Below are 2005 nucleotides of genomic sequence, written 5' to 3'. Positions count from 1 at the left end.
GGCGGCTGCTGCCCAGCGCTGTTCTCAGGATCAGCCGCGCTGAGGGGTCTGCGCACCCTGGTTGGCTCACTAGGTTCTCCCTTTGAGGCCTCGCCGTCCGTGGGGCACCCCAGCACCCCCGCCGCTGAGAATCGAGAAATGCAGACTCTTTGCCGACAGGCTTTTTTCTGGAGAATTTAGCTTACGTTTCCTTCCAGCGCAGCCGTCGGGGCGTTTCCAGCTGCTCATTCGAGGGCGTCATGGCCGGGGTCCTAGCTCTCCTGTCCTGGGGGGACGCCAGGCGTGTCCCTCGGGTGCAGACGCGTCCTGGTCACTGGGCTCCCGGCCGGGCTCGGCCTCCCGTGGGCACCAAGCGCAGGAGCTGGAGTCAGATTGTCTGTCGCAGGGACGAGGGGGGAGGAGGGGCCGGCTGCGGTCGCCCTGCCCTTGGGGGCCCTGGGGTTTTCCCTAAGGGCTCAGCATCCCCATCTTTAAACTTTGTCCGTCAGCCAGGGTGAGAAGTTAGTTATTTTTGGAGCCGGGGAGGTCCCGGTGCCGGGCAGGCGCTTCTGGAACTGAGCCGAGAGCTCGGGTCTCGGTCTCCCAGTAACAGAGCAGAGTTTCCGCTGAAGAAGCCGCACGGCCGGCTGGCGCTGACCGCCCGCTGTCCGCTGTCCTCGCTGCCGGCATGGCCTCTGCAGCTCCCAGAGCCGGTGGGCGACCAGGTCGGGGCCGCCGCCTCCACGCTTCCTCATCTGTGGGCTCGGGACCCAGGGACTGCTGGCTGACTGACGCGTTGATCCGGCTGGTGACGCGGTACAAAAGCTGCGTTCCCAACACCGTTCCTCACCCTCTCCCGGCCGCCGCTGCTCGGTGGCTGAGCCTCGACCTATGAACCAGGAGGTCAGGGTTCCCGCTCAGGGCACAGGCCCGGGTTGCGGGCTCCATCCCCAGTGTGGGGCGTGCAGGAGGCAGGCGATCCGTGATTCTCTCTCATCCTTGATGCTTCTCTCTCTCTCCCTCTCCCTTCCTCTCTGACACCAATCACAGTATATTTTTAAAAGAAATACGGCTGACTGTCCCCAGCGTGGCCGGTGGTGACCCGGCCTGGCTCTCACGGGCACACAGCTTCTGGGAGTAGGAGCGCGTCCCCTCGGAACCACCTCTGGCCGCCGTCTTTGGGGGGTGTCCTACGTCCCTGATGGCTTCTCTCCTGTGTCACGTGTCTCCCGCCCCCGCCCACCAGGCTTATGTCAGAAGATCCCTCGGAGCAACCCAGGGTCGAGGTCTCCATCGTGGAGGTTTACAACAACGACATTTTCGACCTTCTGGCCAAAGACGGCTGCGCAGCGACGGCCGGGCTCAGGCGCGAGGTGCTGACCACCAGGGAGGGGAGGACGGAGGTGTCCCCGCTGACCTGCCTGTGAGTACCTCCGGGCGCCGCGTGTGGGCTCCTGGGGGCGCGACCTCCCCACGACCCGGCCGATCAGCCCTTTTGTCCATGAACGTTCGCTGTGACTTCATGCTTAGTGCACGCTGCCCATGTCAGTGTGCCTTAGAATTACCTTTCAAAATCACAAAACAGCCCGGCCGGCGTGGCTCAGTGGCTGAGCGTCGACCTAGGAACCAGGAGGTCACGGTTTGATTCCTGGTCAGGGCACAGGCCCGGGTTGTGGGCTCGATCCCCAGTGGGGGGCGTGCAGGAGGCAGCCGATCCATGATTCTCTCTCATCATTGATGTTTCTCTCTCCCTCTCCCTTCCTCTCAGAAACCAATAAAAATATATTTAAAAAAATAAACTGTGACCCCTGAGTGTGTGGCAGAGACGAGCGCTGGCTGCTGCAGGAGGGGCCGACTGTCGGCGGCTTGTGTGGGGAGAGCAGGTGGCAGCGTCAACAGAAGTGACGCGTGTGCCTTCTAACGTTGGTCTGGTGTGCGGGTCTCCCTGTCGCCCCTGCAGGTCTGTCGGGAGCGCAGGGGAGTTGACGGAGCTGGTGGGGGCCGGCCTGCAGCGCCGGGCCAGGCG

The 2005-nt window shown here is 63.5% G+C and overlaps 1 protein-coding gene across 1 annotated transcript in view; it reads left to right on the top strand.

Annotated features, from left to right (window-relative positions):
* Window positions 1–2005, top strand: part of KIF25 (kinesin family member 25) — a 35659-nt gene that overhangs the window by 21572 nt on the left and 12082 nt on the right. Inside the window, exons 9-10 of the mRNA XM_014542372.1 lie at window positions 1182–1402; window positions 1940–2002. Coding sequence (XP_014397858.1) covers window positions 1182–1402; window positions 1940–2002 — 284 coding nt within the window. The remainder of the gene's footprint in view (window positions 1–1181; window positions 1403–1939; window positions 2003–2005) is intronic.

The sequence above is a fragment of the Myotis brandtii genome, unplaced genomic scaffold (assembly GCF_000412655.1).
Source record: "Myotis brandtii unplaced genomic scaffold, ASM41265v1 scaffold1077, whole genome shotgun sequence".
NCBI classification, from domain to species: domain Eukaryota; kingdom Metazoa; phylum Chordata; class Mammalia; order Chiroptera; family Vespertilionidae; genus Myotis; species Myotis brandtii.
This window is presented reverse-complemented; position numbering and strand designations above follow the sequence as displayed.